Source organism: Schistocerca cancellata, chromosome 1 (assembly GCF_023864275.1).
Source record: "Schistocerca cancellata isolate TAMUIC-IGC-003103 chromosome 1, iqSchCanc2.1, whole genome shotgun sequence".
In the NCBI taxonomy this organism is placed as follows: Eukaryota; Metazoa; Arthropoda; class Insecta; order Orthoptera; family Acrididae; genus Schistocerca; species Schistocerca cancellata.
In genome coordinates this window covers 870,369,508-870,391,095 of record NC_064626.1, presented here as the reverse complement: position 1 = coordinate 870,391,095, position 21,588 = coordinate 870,369,508, and the positions used below count along the sequence as shown (strand labels likewise).

Below are 21,588 nucleotides of genomic sequence, written 5' to 3'. Positions count from 1 at the left end.
ACAGAATAAAATAAAACACAGCGGCCGTAATTGGCCATAGCAACACAAAAGATATTCACACAGCACGGAGGCATAGATTCTAAAATCCCACACCCCCACTAGAATTATGCCTGGTTCGACTCTTATAGCCGCTAGTCTCCAACAGGTCAATTGCTGCCCTGTTGTCACATGATAGTTTGACGGGGTCTTTTTTGGGATTTGGTGGTATTTCATTGCATAGTCTTTGAAGCCATAGAGCCTCTTGACATGCTGAGGTCAGAGCCATATATCCTACCTCAGCTGTAGATAAGACCACTGTTGGCTGTTTCTTACACTGCCAAGATATCACTGCTCCTGAGATTTAGAGAGATATCCAGTTGTTGACTTCCTGTCTCCAGAATCTCTGGCCCAATCTGCATCACAGTAACCTACTATGCGGCAGTCCTCTGATTTAGAAAACAGAAGTTTCATATCTTTAGTACCTTTTAGATACTGAAGATTCTTTTGACTGCTTGCCAGTGCAGTATGCCTGGATTATTACAAAAACAGCTAACAATTCCTATTGGAAAGGCTAGGTCCGGCCTTGTTCCTAATTGTACATACATTGCTTAAATTTTTCTCCGAATTTGTTTTTAAAAACATGTGTCTTGTGAATTGTTACTAAAAATGAACATATCATCCACATAAACAGCAACTATTAAAATGTCTGAACCTTGATTTTTATAATAAACACAAGGATCAGCTGTTGACCTTTTGAAGTTTAGATTCAATAGTGTGCCATCTACTTTCATGTTCTATCAGCGACCACCTTTGTTTCAATCCATATACTGCCTTTTTCAGTCTTTTTACACCATTATCTTTCACTGCCTTTGTAACTGGATCTACTTCTGGAACTTTCACATAAATCTTTTCATGTAAGTCAACTTGTAAGAAAGCTGTGACAACATCTAAGTGATCAATGTCAAGATCATATTTAGCAGCCATAGCAAATAAATATCTTAATGAGTTATATTTATGACTGGCACGTATGTTTCATCATAGTCCAGGCCTTGCTTCTGTGCACAACCTTTTATCACTAGCCGTGCTTTAGAGCATACAATGAGACCTTTCATATCTGTTTCCTTTTAAATATCCATTTTGCTTTTAATGGCTTTTTATCTGTAGGTAAATCAGCAGATTCCATGTGTGGTTCTCTTTGTGAGATTGTAACTCCTCTTGTATTGTCTTCAGCCAGTTTTCAGTATTGTCCGACATCATCACTTCTTCCAATGTCAAAGGATCACAGTCAGTTGGCTGTTTAGACTGATAAGTTTTCAAAGTCATGCAGTTTCTCTGGCTTTGGAATTCTCGATGACCTTCGTATTTGCTGCAGTTGCTCATTATCATTTATTGGATCGTCTGGACTTGTTTCGTCATTGCTGCTAGTATTCACTGTACTACTACTTGATGTTACACTCTCAGGTTCAGGTTCAATTTCTTCTAATTCAGTTGCAGTTACTTCATCTTGCTTTTTCTCTTTCAGTGGGAGAAACAGTCGACTTGGTTCCTTTGACTCAGTTCCCTCTTTACACTGTTTTGAAGTATCTTCATCAAAAATCAGATCTCTCGTTTTTATGATTCTCTGACAGTTAGGTTCAAAAAGTCTGTATGCTTTTGAATCTTCACAGTATCCTTCTAAAATACACTCGACACTTCTTTTGTCCATTTTCCTCTGTTGGCTCTTGGAATGTGAGCATATGCCTTACTTCCAAATATTCTAAGACGCTTACTATTCGGCTTCTTGTTTGTCCAATCTTTCTCAGGGGTCTTGTTCTTTAGTGCATCAGTCGAGGACCTCTTAATTAAATAAACTGCAGTGGAGACTGCTTCTGCCCAGAATTTATTTGGCAAATTTTCTTCAAAGAGCAGGCATCTTGCTTTTTCTACTGTTGAAAGGTTGTAACACTCAGCCACTCTGTTTTGTTCTGGTGTATATGGCGCTGTAGTCTGATGTTGGATTCCTTCCTTTCTGAAAAATTTTATCAGATTATCATTTACATATTCTGTAGTACGATTATTGGTGCATAGAGTGCAGATCCTTTTTCCAGTTTGCTTTCTACTAGATTTTTGAAGTCTCGTATCGGTTGTGCTACTTTATGTTTATTTCTGAGGAAATATACAAATACTTTCCTGGAATAATCATAAATTAGAGTGAGGAAGTATTTGGCTCCTCCAACTGATCTAGTTTCCATCAGCCCACACAAATCTGAGTGAACTACCTTGAGAATTTCTGTGACTCTTGAGCTAGATTGTGGAAAAGGTGGTCCTGTTTGTTTTCCCTCTAAGCAAATTGCACAGGGTGTATTTATTGCTCCCTTGTATGAAATTCCACTAGCCAGGCCTTTACAAAGTGCATCCATAGCTTCAGAATGTAGATGACCTAGCCTTTCATGCCTCAAGTCTGCACTATTTGCCTGCAATATGGATTTTGCCTCAAAAATTCGATCATATGGTTGGTCTAGTCGGTACATTCCGTTTGCTAATGACGCATTAGCAACCATGCATCGTAAATATGACAACCTTGTTTGTCAAATAAAATTGAATGATCTTTTTCTACTATTTTACTGACAGACAGTAGATTTGTGCTTAGCTGAGGTTAATATAGAATATCCTCTACTTTGATTCTAGCTTTCTTGTTACCAGTAAGAACATCTACAAATGAAGATCCTACACCTTTTAGGGGTGAGTTTTCATTATTTGCTATTAAAACTTGTGAGCCTGTCAATGCTTCAACACTACTTTCATTACAAGGACATTTAGACTCATGCGCTGATGTGCCCGAGTCTGCGTACCATTCTGTCTGTGTATCTCTACCTGCAGCTACTGTTGTGAGAAATGTCTGGTAGCTGGCTGTCTTGGTCGAAGATTTTTCATCTGTTTCTTCTTGCTGCAACAGTTTTTAGCCAGATGCCTGCACTTGTTGCAATAATAGCACCTGGGACCCTTTTTGAGTATTACATCGCTTTTTTCCTTGTCTATTCGCAGAGCAGCATCACTAATCGATTGTTCATTACAAGCTTCATCATTTATTTCTTGCAGTAATTTATTTTTTATGGAGTCTCCTGTGATCGGCACATTTGAATTTCTATGCTCATAACCATAGGTTTGTATTCGTCTGGTAATCCTGCAAGCAGAATTCACCCAATCCATTGTCCTTTAACTTCAAAATTCAAGCCATTTAATTTTTGTGACGTGGAAATTATCTTAGACACATATTATTCTACTGACAAACAATTCTCCAGTCTGGTTGACAGTAACATTTTTAATAACCTTACCCTTCTAAAGAGATCAGAATCTTCGTAGACTTTCTTTAGCTTGTCCCATGCTTCTTTTGCTGCAGGTGTATCTTGCAAGTGAACATATATAAACGGATGAACAGAGAGTATAATTTTGGCTCTTGCTGTACAAATTTTAGTTCCATCCTGTACTTCACCACTGACACACCCCCACAATTGCTCGTATTCTAAATATGTTCACATAGTGAACTGCCAGGTACTGTAGTTTTCTCTTCCCATCAGCTTTTCAATCGTAGGCAATGAATTGGTATTTACTGGCACCATGATTTTAGCGATTGCGTCGTTCCAAATTACTGCGCGCTGCTGCTAATTTTCCTCAACCGGTGATCTCGTAATTTTTTAGAATATTACGCTGATTTATAATCCTGTTAGCAGAGTAATGTACGGGCAGTTTCTGATTGGAACAATTTATTAATACATTAAGGAAGCTACACGAATTACACACACAAAGCTCAATACACGGAATAAAATAAAACACAGCGTCCGTAGTTGCCCATAGCAACACAAAAGATATTCACAAGCCAGGTAGGCATATTTTTCAAATCCCTCACGTTTCTTGTCAATAGTAACAATACAGGATAGGAATGGTTGGTGGTTTTCACAAGCCAATTGATGATGAGGAAGCAAGGTGCACGTATGGTCACCTACTGATTTTTGTAAATTTGGCTTAGAGCATGTGGTACCCATAACCATAATTTTTGAACCTTCCCCAGCATATGCAAATGTTGCACAGTGGTGGAATGATCACAGGTCATCACATTTGCCACTTTTCAAGTACACTGATGTGGATTATTATGGACTAACATGTTTAAACAATCTTCAACAAATCCTGTACGTCTTCCTGAATGTGGAATGTCACTGATGTGAAAACGATCCCCCTCAAAATGAGGAAGTCATGCTCAATGGCATTATCCCCACTTTTTTTTTTTTTGGTCATCAGTCTACTGACTGGTTTGATGCGGCCCGCCACGAATTCCTTTCCTGTGCTAACCTCTTCATCTCAGAGTAGCACTTGCAACCTACGTCCTCAATTATTTGCTTGACGTATTCCAATCTCTGTCTTCCTCTACAGTTTTTGCCCTCTACAGCTCCCTCTAGTACCATGGAAGTCATTCCCTCATGTCTTAGCAGATGTCCTATCATCCTGTCCCTTCTCCTTATCAGTGTTTTCCACATATTCCTTTCCTCTCCGATTCTGCGTAGGACCTCCTCATTCCTTACCTTATCAGTCCACCTAATTTTCAACATTCGTCTACAGCACCACATCTCAAATGCTTCGATTCTCTTCTGTTCCGGTTTTCCCACAGCCCATGTTTCACTACCATACAATGCTGTACTCCAGACGTACATCCTCAGAAATTTCTTCCTCAAATTAAGGCCAGTATTTGATATTAGTAGACTTCTCTTGGCCAGAAATGCCTTTTTTACCACAGCGAATCTGCTTTTGATGTCCTCCTCGCTCCGTCCGTCATTGGTTATTTTACTGCCTAGGTAGCAGAATTCCTTAACTTCATTGACTTCGTGACCATCAATCCTGATGTTAAGTTTCTCGCTGTTCTCATTTCTACTACTTCTCATTACTTTCGTCTTTCTCCGATTTACTCTCAAACCATACTGTGTACTCATTAGACTGTTCATTCCGTTCAGCAGACCATTTAATTCTTCTTCACTTTCATTCAGGATAGCAATGTCATCAGCGAATCGTATCATTGATATCCTTTCACCTTGTATTTTAATTCCACTCCTGAACCTTTCTTTTATTTCCACCATTGTTTCCTCGATGTACAGATTGAAGAGTAGGGGCGAAAGGCTACAGCCTTGTCTTACACCCTTCTTAATACGAGCACTTCGTTCTTGATCGTCCACTCTTATTATTCCCTCTTGGTTGTTGTACATATTGTATATGACCCGTCTCTCCCTATAGCTTACCCCTACTTCTTTCAGAATCTCGAACAGCTTGCACCATTTTATATTGTCGAACGCTTTTTCCAGGTCAACAAATCCTATGAAAGTGTCTTAATTTTTCTTTAGCCTTGCTTCCATTATTAGCCGTAACGTCAGAATTGCCTCTCTCGTCCCTTTACTTTTCCTAAAGCCAAACTGATCGTCACCTAGCGCATTCTCAATTTTCTTTTCCATTCTTCTGTATATTATTCTTGTAAGCAGCTTTAATGCATGAGCTGTTAAGCTGATTCTGCGATAATTCTCGCACTTGTCAGCTCTTGCCGTCTTCAGAATTGTGTGGATGATGCTTTTCCGAAAGTCAGATGGTATGTCGCCAGACTCATATTCTACACACCAACGTGAATAGTCGTTTTGTTGCCACTTCCCCAATGATTTTAGAAATTCTGATGGAATGTTATCTATCCCTTCTGCCTTATTTGACCGTAAGGCCTCCAAAGCTCTTTTAAATTCCGATTCTAATACTGGATCCCCTATCTCTTCTAAATCGACTCCTGTTTCTTCTTCTATCACATCAGACAAATCTTCACCCTCATAGAGCTTTCAATGTATTCTTTCCACCTATCTGCTCTTTCCTCTGCATTTAACAGTGGAATTCCCGTTGCACTCTTAATGTTACCACCGTTGCTTTTAATGTCACCAAAGGTTGTTTTGACTTTCCTGTATGCTGAGTCTGTCCTTCCGACAATCATATCTTTTTTGATGTCTTCACATTTTTCCTGCAGCCATTTCATCTTAGCTTCCCTGCACTTCCTATTTATTTCATTCCTCAGCGACTTGTATTTCTGTATTCCTGATTTTCCCGGAACATGTTTCTACTTCCTCCTTTCATCAATCAACTGAAGTATTTCTTCTGTTACCCATGGTTTCTTCGCAGCTACCTTCTTTGTACCTATGTTTTCCTTCCCAACTTCTGTGATGGCCCTTTTTAGAGACGTCCATTCCTCTTCAACTGTACTGCCTACTGCGCTATTCCTTACTGCTGTATCTATAGCATTAGATAACTTCAAACATATCTCGTCATTCCTTAGTACTTCCGTATCCCACTTCTTTGCGTATTGATTCTTCCTGACTAATGTCTTGAACTTCAGCCTACTCTTCATCACTACTATATTGTGATCCGAGTCTATATCTGCTCCTGGGTACGCCATATAATCCAGTATCTGATCTCGGAATCTCTGTCTGACCATGATGTAATCTAATTGAAATCTTCCCGTATCTCCCGGCCTTTTCCAAGTATACCTCCTCCTCTTGTGATTCTTGAACAGGGTATTCGCTATTACTAGCTGAAACTTGTTACAGAACTCAATTAGTCTTTCTCCTCTTTCATTCCTTGTCCCAAGCCCATATTCTCCTGTAACCTTTTCTTCTACTCCTTCCCCTACAACTGCATTCCAGTCGCCCATGACTATTAGATTTTCGTCCCCCTTTACATACTGCATTACCCTTTCAATATCCTTATACACTTTCTCTATCTGTTCATCTTCAGCTTGCGACGTCGGCATGTATACCTGAACTATTGTTGTTGGTGTTGGTCTGCTGTCGATTCTAATTAGAACAACCTGGTCACTGAACTGTTCACAGTAACACACCCTCTGCCCTACCTTGCTAATCATAAGGAATCCTACACCTGTTATACCATTTTCTGCTGCTGTTGATATTACCTGATACTCATCTGACCAGAAATCCTTGTCTTCCTTCCATTTCACTTCACTGACTCCTACTATATCTAGATTGAGCCTTTGCATTTCCCTTTTCAGATTTTCTAGTTTCCCTACCAAGTTCAAGCTCCTGACATTCCACGCCCCGACTCGTAAAACATTATCCTTTCGTTGATTATTCAATCTTTTTCTCATGGTAACCTCCCCCTTGGCAGTCCCCTCCCAGAGATCCAAATGGGGGACTATTCCGTAATCTTTTGCCAATGGAGAGATCATCATGATACTTCTTCAAATACAGGCCACATGTCCTGTGGATACACGTTACGTGTCTTTAATGCAGTGGTTTCCATTGCCTTCTGCATCCTCATGTCATTGATCATTACTGATTCTTCCGCCTTGAGGGGCAATTTCCCACCCCTAGGACAAGTGAGTGCCCTGAACCTCTATCCGCTCCTCCGCCCTCTTTGACAAGGTCGTTGGCAGAATGAGGCTGACTTCTTATGCCGGAAGTCTTCGGCCGCCAATGCTGATTATTTATCAAAATTTAGGCAGTGGCGGGGATCGAACCCGGGACCGAAGATGTTTTGATTATGAATCAAAGATGCTACCCCTAGACCAAGGGTACCATCATGATGCAAATGTTTCTGACTGCCTCCAAAGCTGTCACCTCTCTATTGGACTCAAAGAGAAGAGTAAGTGGGAAATGTTCTGATTTCTCCACTTGAAACTTTTCTAATGTCCACAGCTTCACTTACTATCACCAAATGACAAAAGGGCAGTATGTGAACTCAAATAGCAACACTGTACTACAAATAAAAATGAGAATCTATCAATAAACCCGTATCAACTGGAATACCAACATGCAAAACAGAAATGCTAAGAACTTATACACCAACCTAATACATTAAAAATAAGATATCAAATTTTTAATTTATATGACATAGTATACAAAGATACAAACACATGGAACCACACTGCTAACATAACTTTTCATATGCCATGATGCTAATAATAATAATAATAATAATAATAATAATAATAATAATAATACACAATATTTGTATTAATGGACTTCAACAACAAGACGAATCAATAAACATATGATGCAAATTAAAGAAAAATAATGAATTCAGTTCTATGTACAGTAAACTAAAAATACTTCAAATATCAATATAAGGAACACAAATTGCATTTTATTAAAAATGAGGAAGCAAAATAATGGTGAATCAAATCCTGTGAAACTAAAAAATTAAATCAGACCACTAACACACTGATTAAAATACTACCCCGAATACAGTGATATAACAATCAGCAGCTTTTGAGGACTATGTGGCATCCCGTCTATGATGTAATTTCTCAAATATAATCTTTTTTGAATGTAATCATGTTGGTAAAGGAAAAAAAGACAGTCTATATGCAATTGTTATTACTTGCCTTATTCTTGCCCCAGATGCAGTTAGCTTTGCATTTTGTCAAAGCATCATCAGTGGTCTGCAACAATTTTCATACTTTATTTTAAATGTTTCTTTCTAAAATTCTCATTAGAAGAAAACACAGTTCATGTTCGAAGCAATACTAGAAGTACATGCACTAGTCTATAAAGCCTCATTGTTTCAGTTGTGAATTGTTCTGGCTGCTTCCCAATGTGCTTGCATGCATGCAGCTTCATTAATGAATATTCCAATGTTCCATGGCAATAACATACAAATATAGTACTAAAAGGTATTTACAACTACTTTTTAAAAAGTTTTTCTACACCATTAATACTTACAAGCCAAATAGATGCATCATACTCGCTTCTATTCAACTCTACATTAACCAAGTTCCGAGTGCTGCTAACAAACCAGCCTATCAGAATTGTTGCTGCAATTTACATTGTTTGAAAGTAATGTGTCATTTGTTTGGTGCTGTGTTGTGACAATGAGAGACCAGAGCTTGAGACATTTGTTGAGAAACAATGGTGGCCACAGCAGTACATTTCAGTACATGGGCATGTAGGTTATCAGGTTATCTGGTGAAGGTTGTCACGGCAACATTTAGTAGCCTCCAGTCAACTGCACATCATGAAATGCAGCAGAAATATCCAAATGCAAACCAAGTTCATAATATTTTTTGTAGGATAATCTTGCAGCCATTGACACTGTGAATTAGGAAGTGTTATATCTGGGACAGTGGGCAGTGGGGAACCCAGAGCTGTTTAAAGAGGAGAAAGAATCAACTGATAGTAAGAACAGTCTTCAAACAGCATGAGGACGTTGAAAATTATTTTCTTACAAGAACTACCATAAGGGATGACAGAGTTCTACTTATTGTGAGCCAAAGTGAAAATGTAATCAACAGGACTGCAGAATGTAAATTCAAATGAATTCACACATACAACAGAAAAATAGCAAATGATGCATAAAAAAGTTTCTCAGATTTTACTACCATAGTGATTTTGAGGCTTATATGGGGCGAGTCAATATGGAATTCAATCCTTATTGAAACAATAAATTTTGAGGTTTTAAGAGTAAGCTTCTCCATAATACACAGCACTTCTCTTTTATTGTAAGTTATTTGAGTTTATTCAGAATCTCCATAGCATTTGCGATGAGCAAACAAATTCATGGCAAAATGCACCAATTTTCTACAATTAATAATTAATTATAAGTTTATACAGCAGCCTGAAAAAGTTTAAAACTCAGGCAAGCTGGAGTAGGGGCAAAATTTTGTTTTACAAGCTAACCTTTCTGTCAGCCACAATGCCAATGTTATGTGACACTCAAAACTTCACTGAACTATCACCATCCTTACATTTATTAAAATTTACCACCATATTAAACCACCATCCAACAGAATTTCTTACTTAATATGCAGTCAATAGGACATGGGGTGTGCGCAGTTACAAGATGTAACACTGATGTCACAGCAAATGCTGCCACCGCTAAACTGCCAGCCATAATTTATTGTGCGGTCATTGCATTTTTGAGTGACTACAAAGTTGCTTAATGGCTGCACCTGCATCCACTGTCTGTTGGAAATCATGTAATCATACAATAATGAGTATATCTGCCTATTTGTGCAGCAAATTTTTTAATTCCATTTATTTATGTTGAGGGTCAACTGCCAATCCCTGCACCAAGCATCGATCCTCTACAAGTCTTCCTGTATTCTGCTGCAATTTTCTAGCATTGAGACTTCTCTGTATATCACAGCATCATCCATAACTGATGATTAAGTGTAGAGTTATGCTACCATTAGCAGTACATTGGACAGGGAACTCTTGTGTTAACTACTAAAGATATTGAAAAAAGTTAGAAATTAAATCATGTTACTCCTAAGATCAATAAGATGAAACCAAAATTGATAAATGCTTATAAATGTGCAGATTCATTTTCAGTTGCAAACATCTGTGCCTGCTCAACACATATTGCTGATTTAGCTCATGAAAGGTGTTTACTCTTCGAACTGTTGACTCTTCTTTGAAATGCAAGTTAGGGGGTAGAGCAAAAAATTTGGGCACAAAAGCGAAGTTCACATACAGAAATAGGAGACATTTTACAGGTAAATGAAGCACCTGACAAAAAACGTTAAGCACTCAGGTGGCAGCTGCACCCGCAAACACACCCAATCCACCAGCAAATATGCAAGTGGTTAGACTCTCAATTCTCTGCAACAGATTGAACAGCTACCACAGTGAGCTATTGTTGTCAGTAGGCCTGACAGGATATATATATATATATATATATAAGGGGCAGAAACAGTATCAGATGTTGAGAGATCACCGAAGGACAAGGAGATGCTGAGCACTCTTTTGAGCCAGTGTTCTCAGCACCTAACAAATCTTGCAAAGGACTCCATTGTGGGTCTATATTTGCCTGTCTGGTAGATTCACACAATATCTAGATTTGTGGCACATTTATATTTGAACGTAGCCTGATGTCACCCCTGAGGCAAAACCTGAATGTCTGCTACATTTAGGCGCATTCGTTGTTGCTTAACTCTAATCCCATACGATCTTCGAGAGTGGTAAACAAATCATATGAAGGCTATTGCATTACCGGATGAGTCTTTCATACAGTTTGCACCATGAGGAACTGGTAACAGATTGATAATCATGGGTCCTCAGCCTATGCGCACATGCTGAGTATGTCCTGGTTGTGAGTCCCAGAAGCTAATTTAGTCCTCTTATGATGAAATGTACCTCGTATCTTTAGATATGAAGACTGGGGAAATCCATGTGTAATCATATTCAAGGCAAGACTTGAAGTGTCTGTATAACTATAGCAGACAATTTCTATCTGCCCCCAATTTTCCACAGATGAGTGATCAGCACGGCTGAATGTCATGTGAGGGGCACAGAGTCGAATCCCGGCTGGGTTGGAGATTTTCCTTACTCGAGGACTGGGTGTTACCACCACCAATACTTCGCTATTTTTTCAGCAATGAGACACTTAAATATTTTTCAGCGGTCTCATCACTGTTACTGTAAATACTCTTACATGTGACAACCAAGTGAGTCACACAAAATTTAACGCCTCTTCAAATTCTTAAAAGCTAATTTATGCCCCTTACATGCCAGTCAGGTATGTTACGCATTCAGAATCTCTGACTATAACTGTGCACGTCAACTTTTACTGTGTGTTAGCTGCAACAGAAATATTTTTCCGCAGTGGAAACTTAGGGACACATTTGAAGATGATGTTCAGCCCTTCCATCATGTGCAAGTGCTGTCAACTGCAGGCATCACTATGAAAACATCAGCAGCGCACAACAGATCATGACCACCAGAATACATGGTTCACTACAGTCCACCTGGTACTGTTATTGTCTTTTGCATGGTAATTATTGAATGATCATTTTATTTATTACAATAGATAATATTTCATAATTAATTATTTAGTCCGTAACATGAAGCCAAGTGTGCAAAGTATACTATGAAAATGGGTACATATTTTTGTAGAAACCTTTCATCAAAATAAAGGGTTAAGAAACATGACCAGAAGGGGTGTTTGCATAAAATTTAAAACTGAAGTTTTGTGCTAACCTCTTGAGTGTCAGCTGAAGTTTATAAGTTGTGGTCACAAGGTTAGAGAAAGAGCAGAAGAATAAGTATCATCCACTTACAAAGGAAACTTAACAGGACTTTTCACACTGGAGGAAACACTATTAAAAGCAACAATGAAAATGATATCACTTTAAATATTTCAGTGAGGACACCATTCTCTTCATATAAAATTATCTGAGAAGCTATTCAGCATCTATTACATCACTCACTTCATAAAGGAAGGACAGAAGTAAAACAAGGAGATGTCCACAAAAAATCCGATTGCAGAGCTGAGGTATCATACCTCTAAGTGGTGTCACACTCACTCTATAGATAACAAACACTTATATATTTACTGAGGGAGAAAGATCCCTGTCTAGCCACCTCCCATAGGATTTCTATGGATTAGGAATACAGTTGCAGTAGCACCCCATAGTGGATTCAATCAGAGAAGGGGAAAAAAACTGTTTTTGTACAGGCTATGCAAGTTTTAACTTCCATACGAAGAACGGGCAACAATGTTCACATGCCTTACAAAGTGAGTCAGGCCACAGCAGATGTAAAAGATCCAGTAATTGAATGCAGGAGGAAGAATATTGAGAATAGTTGACTGAGTATGGGTGACAGCTGTGTCCATGAAGCTTGGCCAGTTACTACTACACCTCCACCTTGCTACACAAATCTTTTATAATAGACAACAACATTACCCTTAAAAACCCTAAAGCTTTTCCTAATTTTTACTTAGAAACAATAAATTTCAATAGGATCATAAGATAGGTTAAATGAGTTGGAAGAGGAATTAAGTAAGATCAAATGAGATGTGACAAAGGTGATCAAATAGCATTAGAAGCAGAACACATTTTATTACAGAGAAACAGAGTAGAAAGAAATTTCATATCTATAGCTTGTTGCAGAAAAATAATTTATGGAGGATACATAGCAGACCCTGTTGAGACTTCAGGCACAACAGCAAGACTTGTTCTAAACATATATAATATGGGCTGACAACCAGGAATGATGGTCCGGGGGGTCATTTCTTTTCATAGCAGGACCACTTTGGTTCTCATCAGCAGCACTCTTGGTATATTTACAATATTCTACACACTGTTTTGTTGCTCTTCATTGCAAGCCAGCCAGGGCTTACACTTCAGCAAGATAGTGCCAACTCACACATGGCATGGGTTTCTACTGCTTGTCTTTTTGCTTGCTAATGGACAGGGGCTTCCAAACCAACTCAAGATTTTGACAATCTAACATGTCAATTGGAGATAACTTGGCACAACATCCCTCACGAGAACATCCAACGATGATCAATCAATGCCAAATTGAATAACGACTTATATTAGGGCAGAGGTGGACCAAAGCCTTATCTGACTTGCTCAATTTGTGAAGCTCTCTCTCTCTTGAATAAATTGTCCAATGTTTCTAAAACATTAATCATTTTCTTGTCTCTTCATGTAGAGCACTACCCATTTGCATCCCATTTGGATAATTCCTTCATGGTGCCTTTTTTTCCCGTGGAAATTATTCAACATGTTCACATTTTGGTAAAGATGTAGAAGGTACACACAAAGAGTTACAGAAACTGAAATGACAGGAAATCCCACTACAAGATGTTTTATATGAACAGGGGGAGTGGCATTCTAACATAAATCTGGGTGAAAACCAAAAGAAAAATTCTTCAGATACATACATGGAATACAATATTGGAAGTGACTGTGGTTATATGACAGTGAATTTTTGGGACCAAAATGATCTATAAAAACATACAATACAAGAATTTTACTAGATGTGCCTGTCCTGAATCACTTTTAGCACTTCCAGTTATCACATAACAACTTTTTTTTTTTTGCACATGGCAATCCATAAATCTATAACAAGTGGTCCCAGCACTGGTTGCATGACCATCTCAGAAAAAAAAAAATTTATGTTAGTTGTGTGAATTCCCTCACGTTCGGTTAACTCAAAAATATTTATAAGATTTTTTTATTGGTTATCATTTAGAAACAGCAGCTACTTTTCCTTCAGCCACAAACATTCTTTCACATTTACAATCATCTGCTGTTTTTAAATTATTCAGTAATGGGTTGCCCCAGTTCAGATAAGAAGCATTTAGTTCAGTCCACATAGACTATAAATTAAAACCAAGCTCACGTAGCTGGAAGTATTGTCGCAAATTAAAGTAACTCAACTTTTGAATAGTATTTCTCCAAAGAAGGAATAACTGCTCAGCAGTAATATTTTCTGTGCTATTACATTACACAGTATAGTTACTTTTTATAAAGTACCAATGGTGAGAAGCTTACACTTAAAAAAGATATACTTTTTTAAATAACAGTGTTTGAATTTTTTCATTCGCTGGTCTGCAATTTCTTTGTTTAGGGCACCAGATAAAAATCTGAAAATTACACACTTAATAAACCTTTATGTTATCAAACTTCAGTATAAATTTCCACTTTGAGATTCAATGAGAAGTTATTAAAAGAAATTACCGGCGAGTCGAAAGTTTGTTTCTTAATATCTGCGCTAATGAATACAGTGTATCAGTTACATAATTTAAATATATCTATGATAATTTTCTTAAAAAATAAACCAACTACTTACATTGTCTTGTTCTTATCTTATTTGTTTTTACCACATTGTTTATTGAACAACAGAGGAATATCTTCACTCAGTTTCGTCGTTAGGTTAAAAGTTCGCCCAGTTACAGCTGTATACTCCATGGGAGAAAACTTCTTCAGTACATTGTAACAAGCATCCAGACGTGATACTTTTCCACATTTTTAAACAAGGTCCTCGGTCCTGGTGGGTGGTAAATTGTAACACGCACATCTTTGTTTTGACAATCAATATTATCAACTTGGCAACCCACCACTGTTCACCACAAACACAAACCATTATGTCCTCTTTTTTTGAATTGTCAGTGGTACAAGTTTTCCACATTGTGGAAGTTCACTGTCATGGGATGTTGATGTGAACTCACACTTGGACGAGTTGTGTGACTGAGGTATAAAACAATGCAAAGATCGGGTGCCTTTAATCTTCTAACAAGTGTTCAACATCTTCTCCAAGGAACTGGCATAAAGTTCTTGTATTTCCTTATATTTTCCCTGTTCTTTACAGAATTCAAACATTTAGATCCAGTTCTCACAGGTACGCTGCAGACTAGCTTTCAAGCTTTCGTGACAGCTTGCTTCATTGTACATGTGACACTATCTCACACATTCTTCCCATGACATGATGCAAAAAAAAGTGCCATTCTGCATCAAGTCCACGATCTTCTTTGTGAAAGGAAGTGTGTGTGTATTTGCAGCACCACCAGGGAAGTAATAAGTTTTTTTATGGAAGGAGGATGGTGCTGTTTTGCGTAGTTTGTCAATTGCAGTTGAAAAGCCAGCACTGCTGTAGCATTGTGTTCAAGGTAGTCACTTATGACACAGTAACTGAGACACTTAATCTTGATCTTTATAACAGAACAAATGGATGAGCTGTGGTCCATTTGTTTACCCATTGCTGCCCTTAAACTTCATCTCTGAAGTCTTAAGAACTAAGCATTCATCAACTGAAAAGGCTTGCTTTTCTCTTTCAGAAATTTACTCTGAGTTTTGGTAATAAAATGATACATTTTCAGCTTTTCAAGGTTAGCTACCAACACTTCATGAAACTCTTCTTGTGGTTTTGTAATTGTCACAATTTCCATTCTGTCTTGTGTCACCCATTGTTTGTATTTTATATTGTCAGGCAGCAAATCGTCTTCTTCCAATTCTTCCAATATGTCAAGTAAACCTTGTTTGGACAATCCTGACATTTTTCCATGATCATACAATTGTAACTATCAATATTGCAAACCACAACTTCCAAAAGGTCTTTATAGTCAACTACAAGATTAGCCTCATCTATCATCAACTTTACATTATGGTGATAGAAACAAATGCAAACATTACAGGTGTCAGATGCCCCCGCAACAATACACCATTACAGTCTCAACTTGCAAAATTTTAACCTCCCAATTTTATTGTCAGGATTTTCTTTTTTGAATTCAGTGAATAGTTATACAATATTAACCTCTTTTATGTCTGAATCTTAGTACAATTTTCTTTCACAGAAAATCTTTTTTGCCAGGAATCAGACGTCGGTTATTGTCATCTTCATAAAACCTAATAACCTTTTTGGACATCTTTACATTTATGAAATTAGACGCATATTTCTTTTGTAATGCAGGTAAAATTCCCAGCTCTTTTACTAATTGCATTGTTAATTTAATCAAACATTCCGACATATTAAATTCATCTCTAACTTTTGCTCGACTCCAACAATTTGGTAACAAATCTTAACTTTATCCTCTTTCCTTGAAATACAACCTTTAATTTTTAGCTTTTCCATCAAACCATCATATTTGGTCAGAGAATTTTTAGAACTTCCATTTGGTTTAGTGCAACTTTGCTTTTGATAGCAGTTGCAATTTCTCAATTTTTGCATTCAATGCAAAAAGTATTTTCTGTGCTGAGTCTTCTAATTTTAGTAGCAGGCCATATACTTGGATTTCACAAGGTAAGTCCACTTTTTTATAGTCTCTGATGAGTCGAAAAATTCTTCATCTAAATATCACCAACCCTTTCTTTGTTAAAGACAAAGATCTTAGAATAACGTGTTGGACACAATGACTTTCCTAGTATTACATTAATAAAAGGGATTTTATTTTTAGAACACTGATCAAACATTATTTCTCTCAGACCTTTTGTAATAGGCTTATTATGTTTCTGAAAAGGGTCCAAAGCAAGACTGGTCAAATATGTGCTGAAATTAAAGTATTTAATTTCATGGTATCTGCAAGCTGAGATGACCTCTGAGACAACTCTTAAATAAACCAACACATTCCTCTTCAGAGTACTCTTCAATTAAAGTGAAGTCTTTAGGAAACACTCCATTCACTCTTTTATGGCAAGCTTCATTAATACAAACACCAGGACATCGAGACTCCATTATTAAACAGCACACTTCAAGAGCACATTGTTAACTGAGTGTGAGTGAACAGATGTTGGTGGAAGGGGCAGACAACACACAGAGGATTGTTTCAACACCTACTCATACTTTAATTTCATGTGTTTTTTCATGCATTTAAATTATGTAATTGATATACTCTATTCCATTAGTCTAGATGTTGCAGATATTAAGAAAAGTGGTTTTTTGTGTGTTTTTTTGGTAACTTGCCACTGAATCTCAAAGATGAAATTTATTCTGAAGTCTGAAAATTACACACTTAATATACTGTTATGATATCAGATTTTTTTTTTGGCTCCCTAACAAAGATATTGCTGGGCAAAGAATGAAAAAATTCAAAAAATCCATTTTTGAAAATACGTTTTTTTGGTGTTTTGGAAAAATACTGTTCAAAAATTGCTTTTTTAAAAATTCTGTGACCATTAACTGTGCCATTAAAAATGTATCAAGGAATACATTCAGCTAGGCAACCATGGTTTTAATTTATAGTCCAGTGTGTTGAACTAAAGACTTCTTATTTGAAAGGCCTGGGGCAATCCATTACTGAATAATTTAAAAAACTGCAGATGCTTGAAATGCAAAAACCCGCTTGCAGCCCGAAACAAAAATGGCAGCTGTTTCTAAATGATAAACAATTAACCCCCCCCCCCCCCCCGCTACCTCCCTGTCCACCTCCTCCGAAAAACCCCCCTCCCTCTCTGTCTACCTCCACCAAATCACACACTCTATCCACCTCCTCCAACGGCTCAACATTTTTTTAAGTTGTACCTCCTGAATTGTGTGTTGTGCAACTATATAATTTTGTGGATATCTTCAGTATTGTTCCTGATGCGGCAGTTTTACTGTACCATCAGCAAAAATGCGGTAAGAGAAACGCTTTTTTCCTTTAATCATTGTGTGGGAGCCTTCAGCGAGGAAAAGTTATGTAAAGTTTTGAAATTATGTGTAAAATTTTTTGCAAGTCACTAAGTGCTCTTATTCTCAAATATTAGATGAAAAATTTGGTTATTCCCACATCTTGGGCTACACTTGTTTTCCACCTCCACCCTAGCACCTTTGACTGGAAGGGTGGTTCTTTCCAGACAGGAAGTGATACATGTACCAAGTCTAGGTGAAATCAGTCCAGTGGTATAGGAGGAGATGTGGAGCACAAAAAAAAACAACCACACACACACACACACACACACACACACACACGTTTATATTATGTATGTATTATCTGACAGTCCAAAAATTTATGACAAAATTACCCAAAAACTGGAAAGCATCGTTGGTAAACAAAGCATATGAGAAAACACTTCTCAAAAATGTGAAATAAAAAAAGAAGTTTAGAAGTCCACGCATGTACTGTCAGTTCATTGTGTCCAACAGGCACAATATTTCATGATCAGACCTCTTCCTATTATCAGGCGCACTATTTTATCACCCCAGGAGGTCTTGTATCCCCTTTGCCTGTGGGCTACTCTGTATGCAGTCTATGCCTGAGAGCCCGTGACAGTGGCTAAGAAGCAAGAGCATCTGCTTCTGCAGTTGGCGACGCCCAGCAGGACACCCCGGCTAGGGTATCATGGATTTGGGTACTCCATCTGCTCTCTCCACCAGCTCAGTGAGTTTGCTGAGTGTATTTGTAATTATATCAAGTGCTGGTTCTTGCTGGGACTACAGTTGCAGTCCCAGTTGATGAGATTGTTCCTGTTACATACTTTGATGGCCTCTAATGACATTGTCCCAGTATTTCCATGCTGGTGCTGAAGTCCAGAATCATCCGTCTTCCACTGCCTCAGACAAACAATGTAATGCAAGTGCTGATTTGTCGGGATACATCAACTGAGTGGGTCATTAGTGTTCTCAATTGCAATTTTCGATGGTGCACATTATTTGCACAACATGTGTGTTGCCTCACTGGCAGAGAATCTGGTATACCACACCTTCCATAAACAAGTGTCATCTTTTACTCTCCTCAATTACACTCGTGTTATATTGGGTGGGCAGAAGACAGATCTTACTCAGGGCTCTTTCAGTACATGTGCGAGTTTACCTAATAGCACACCAGTGTGCGATATAAAAGCAGCGACTGCCTCTTCCTCCATAACTTCGTCCACCTCCACAGGTTGCACTGTAGTGGTTAGCATAGAGCATACTAATCTGCCACGCACACACTGTGTACTAATATTTTGGTAGCACATTCCTCTGCATAAGTTGATGGCAGCTGTCTGCACACTAATACATGTCAGTGTGCGTTTGTTTTGAAATACACTGCAACTTTAAATGCAATCTGCTCTTCACCTGACACTATGTTCAGAACAGTGCTCTTCCTCTGCTTCAGTCTCCATAATGAATCTGATGTTGGGGAGTATAGGGTAAATAAATCTGATGTTGGGGAGTATAGGGTATAGGTGCACGAGGAAGTCACCAAGTTTACCTCTTCCATGTGGCCAGATGAATATGCCATCTGCAGAATGGAAAAAGCACCTAAGTTTATATTTGGATGAATTCTGGGCTTCTTTCTGCAAGTATGCCACATACACATTCATAACCATGGGCAACAGTGGGCTGCCCAGTGTGACTATCTCCATTTGTTCATAGTATTTTCAATTAGCGTTTTCTGCTGCACAGTAATTTTATTACCATCAACCCCTCTAGTGTCAACCACTTTTTTTCCTATTTTTGATGCTACTTACAGACAAAGTGAGCTGCATTTTCACTGAAAATAATATCTTATAACTCTCAACTAAGGGATTGCTTCCTGTTATTTTCTTTCTGTTAACATCTGCCGTCACTGATGAAACATACTTTAAGTATCAGTCAACTCAACCCAGTTCTCTACTATATTAAAAGCAGACACAAACTAACATTCACACACATTCCAGTAGATACTGAGCACCATACTGGATTATTTTGTTATTTATTTGCATTTAAATATTTTTTAATTTTTTTAAAAAGGAATTTTAGGATTGGAAGGATTAGGATTAGGAAGCGCATACATCATAAAGGTTCATTCTCATAAATTTAATAGAAAATATTCCATTAATTCCCTGATATAAAATTTTATCAGCCTATGCACAATATTATCAGTTATTAATGAACTAATAAAATAGTCCTGATAAATATAATAAGCATGGTTTACAACTCTGCAAAATTTCTAAGTAATATCATAGTTCTAGAAATTTACAGCAAATTTTAAAATTCCCTTTTATCCATAGAAACAGGAATACTTGGGTTTTTTTCTATTTGGTGATAGTCAATACGACTCTCATTCATTGTCTCAGTATATCTGAACTGGAATCTTGCACAATTTCTAGGAGTAATATGTGTATAGCACACAGAAGCACTGGAGGGCACTAACTGAATCTGAACATAATACACAATTGAGAAGCCCGAGTTGTCAGATGTACTGGGTGGCCCGATAGAGGACAGAAAGCACTGCAGTCAAAAATCGTGCACTGTTATTGAAGAAAGTATCTAAAATGTTTATTGCTAATGGCAAAGGTGCATCCAACACCATGGCCGGTTTCAGAGCCATCAGCATAGACTAAGGTGCTGTCTGCAAGTTGCGTGCAAAGTTTGAGAATCTTTCAGCGATTTAAGTCAAATCTACATTAGTGTTCCTTGGGAAAGTCCAACCTCTGCACAAAAGCAAGGTGATGAAGGGGTCTCATCCTTCAGGACCATGGTAGATAATGTGAGGTTAAGCTTCTGAAGCAGTAACCAAACAGGAGGCAGCAAAGATGTTGCACTTACTATGTACTGGCAGTCAGGAAGTTATCAAGAAAGTGCGCATAGGATGGGTGGTTGAGCATAGAGAACAGATGGTACACATGTCTGCTAAGGAGAAGATTAAGTCGGTATGACAGTGGTAGTTTGGCAGCATGTGGATAGAGACTTATAACTGGGATAGTGTAGAAACTTCCCATGGCCAGTCAAATGCGTCGATGATGGACTGCATTGAGATGGCATAAAATAGGCAGTCATGCCAATGAGTAAACGAGAAAACCATAGTCCATTTTTGATCGGACAAGGGATTGGTACAAGCGAAGGATGATTTTCTGATCTGCATCTCAAGAAGTACAGTTTGAATCACGCAGATATTCAGAGATCAGGTACAGCGTGCTACCAGATAACAGATGTGGCAGGACCAACAGAGTTTTCTATTGAACATCTGCTCCAAGACTTGTGTTGTTTCAACGAAGAGAAGAGCAACAGAACTGAGACGTAGGGACAGTGGAAGAAACTTCTTCCACCACCGTAAGTCACAACAGTGCCAGAGGCACCTAGTTATCCTAAATAAAAATGTTCAACAAAACCGAACTCACACGTACCTTGAAAACCTGTCTTTTTAAAAAACCCAGATATAATGGGGAAGCCAGAATCTTAAGTCCCACATGTGCATTGTTCAAAGAATGCCCACCCTCCGACAGATATCGCAAGTCTTCTTCAAATCAAAAAACATAGCTACAGTCTGGCACTTGCAGCAGAAACTTTTACATAATATGGGTTGACAGGGAAACAAGATGATCAACTGTAGAGCGCTGCTCATTAAATCCACATTGTGCATTTTGTTAGCAAATTCTAAGACTCAAGCTACCATACAAGCCGACCATCGATCATGCGTTCCATCACCCTG

General features: G+C 38.1%; 1 protein-coding gene across 2 annotated transcripts in view; it reads right to left on the bottom strand.

Moving 5' to 3' along the window:
- LOC126189981 (F-box only protein 21-like) overlaps positions 1–21,588 on the bottom strand; it is a 104,507-nt gene that overhangs the window by 25,544 nt on the left and 57,375 nt on the right. The window contains exon 9 of one of the 2 annotated variants that reach the window (XM_049930983.1): positions 8,372–8,428. The exons of the other annotated variant lie outside the window; for it this stretch is intronic. Within the exon in view, the coding sequence (XP_049786940.1) occupies positions 8,372–8,428 (57 nt within the window). The remainder of the gene's footprint in view (positions 1–8,371; positions 8,429–21,588) is intronic. 2 annotated transcript variants of the gene reach the window in all.